The sequence below is a fragment of the Lycium barbarum genome, chromosome 9, assembly GCF_019175385.1.
Source record: "Lycium barbarum isolate Lr01 chromosome 9, ASM1917538v2, whole genome shotgun sequence".
NCBI lineage: Eukaryota > Viridiplantae > Streptophyta > Magnoliopsida > Solanales > Solanaceae > Lycium > Lycium barbarum.
The window spans coordinates 88,752,779-88,755,114 of record NC_083345.1 but is presented as its reverse complement, the minus strand read 5'-3'; the positions used below and the strand labels follow the sequence as shown (position 1 = coordinate 88,755,114).

The 2,336-nt window shown below is 40.0% G+C and overlaps 1 protein-coding gene across 1 annotated transcript; it reads right to left on the bottom strand.

Moving 5' to 3' along the window:
* Positions 1 to 552: 552 nt before the first annotated feature.
* Positions 553 to 1,194, bottom strand: LOC132612024 (uncharacterized). The gene is made up of 2 exons (XM_060326373.1): positions 1,143 to 1,194; positions 553 to 887 (listed from the first exon to the last, which is right to left on the bottom strand). Exons 1-2 carry the CDS (start codon positions 1,192 to 1,194, stop codon positions 553 to 555), a joined length of 387 nt encoding a protein of 128 aa, XP_060182356.1.
* Between the last annotated feature and the right edge of the window lie 1,142 nt (positions 1,195 to 2,336).

The window sequence follows — 2,336 nt, the reverse complement described above, 5'->3', positions numbered from 1 at the left end:
TCAGCTTCTTGTATGATTCGAAGTGGAGGGATTTCTACTTGGGTTGGTATTACTGCTTCAGTTCCATAGACCAGCAGGTATGGAGTGGCTCCGGTTGAAATTCTAGTAGTTGTGCGATATCCTAGTAATGCATACAGCAGTTGTTCATGCCAGTCTTTGCAGTTATCAATCATCTTCATGAGGATCTTCTTGATATTTTTGTTGGCGGATTCCACAGCCCCATTCATTTGTGGCCGGTATGTGGTCGAATTCCAGTGAGTGATTCGGAACTACGCATACATTTCTTTCATTAAGTGGCTATTCAAGTTAGCCCCATTGTCGGTTATAATTGATTCTGGGATGCCAAATCAGCATATGATGTTTTTGCGCACAAAATCCGCGACTACTTTCTTTGTTACTGATGCATAAAATTAAACAGTGTTGGTTTGACGCAGCTGGCTCAATTGGTCCTATGAAATCCATGCCCCAAGCCACAAATGGCCAAGGCAACGTCATAGCATTCAGTTCTGTTGGAGGGACCTTTATCAAATCCCCATGAATTTGACACTTGAATCATTTCTGGACGAATTTGCTACAATCATTCTCCATGGTCATCCAGTAATAACCTATTCTTAAGATTTTCTTTGCTAGCAAAAATTCGTTCATGCGAGGCCTGTAGGTTCCAGCATGCACTTCTTCAATCAATCTTGTGGCTTCAATGGAGTCAACGAATTTAAGCAATCCCAAATACGGGGTTCTTTTGTACAGAACATTCTTGTTGAGAAAGAAATCATTCGCCAATTTCCTGATGGTCTTCTTCTGATTGATAGTGATTCCTTCAGGATATTCTCCTTTTTCCAAGAAAATTTTAATGTCAACGTACCAAGGTTTTCCATCAGTCTCTGCTTCTACAAAAGCACAGTGAGTCGATTAATGCAACTTTGCTGGATCAATGTACCTACTGTCGGGATGCTGAATCATGGATGCTATTGTTGTAATGCATCAGGAAACTCGTTCTGTGTTCTTGGTATATGCTTGAATTTGACTTCATGGAACCAATCTTCCAATCTTTGCACAAGTCCAACATACAATATGATCTTTTCATTTTTTGTGGCCCATTCTCCTCAAACTTGATTAATCAACAAATCCGAGTTGCCAATTACCTGAAGGTTTTGCACATCCATGTGAAGGGTTAAACGTAGACCCAAGATACATGTCTAGCATTCAGCCATGTTGTTGGTGCAATTGAAGTTCAACTTGGCGGCCACTGGATAATATTGGCCTGAGTCTGAAACCAAGACAGCCTCGATTCCTGACCCTTTAAAGTTGACTGCTTCATCAAAGTATAGTTTCTAGCCTAATTCATCTTCATTTTCTCCACTCTCAGTTGTCATTATTTCTTCATCCGGGAAGTAAGTCCACAAAGGTACTGGTTTTTTATCTACTGGGCTTCTGCCAGTAAATCTGCTAATGCTTGCCCCTTAACTGCTTTCTATGCGACGTATTGAATGTCGAACTCACTTAATAGCATTTACCATTTGGCCAACTTCCCTATCGGCATAGGCTAGCGAAAGATGTACCTTAGGGGGTCCATTCTTGAGATCAAATGATTCGTGTATGCAACCATATAATGTCTTAACTTCCGAGACACCCAGGTTTGAGCGCAACACGTCTTTTCTACCAAAGAATATCTGAATTCACAGGGTGTGCACTTCCAATAGATGGCTTTCTCTTTCTTTCCTGTTTCGTCATTTTGTGCCAACATGCACCCAAAAGCATTCTCTGACATTGATATGTACAACAACAAAGGACTTCCTGTCATGACCTAACCCTGTGGGCCATGACTAGTGCCCGACCTGGACACCCGTATACGTACCTGTTCGATATAGTCATACAGAATCTAAGAATAATATGGAAACTTGTAAAGGAATTCCAAGGTTCATAACGTCGTCATATACATTGTCTCACTACATGTTCTCACCCATGCCCAATCACAATTGTCCACATTTCCGTGGGGCCCACTTGATGCACTAATTAGGTTAATTACTCCTTAATACCCACTTAATAATATAATCATGGTTAATTAATCCCTAATCTCTAATAATATTTCTACACTAAATAAAATTTATAAATAATTTGTGTACTAATTAAAATAGAAAATTAAAAGTTCCTATTTCAAGTCCGAAAATAATCCCGTCTTTAACTTGAGTCGATTTGCTTGCGAATAATTCGACATATAAAAATACGGGGTATAACACTTCCAGCCTTGGCGGGACCAAAACGAGTGGATTTGACAAGTATCTTTTGATTGTGTCAAAGGGTTTCTGACAGTCTTCCGTCCATTTTGTTGGAGCATC

What these genes read in the sequence shown, in the direction of transcription:
- LOC132612024 (XM_060326373.1), bottom strand. Translation starts at nt 1,194, where the DNA reads ATGTATCTTGGGTCTACGTTTAACCCTTCACATGGATGTGCAAAACCT. An exon ending in TGGATGTGCAAAACCTTCAG is followed by an intron (nt 888 to 1,142) that starts GTAATTGGCAAC and finishes GTGCTTTTGTAG; the next exon opens with AAGCAGAGACTGATGGAAAA.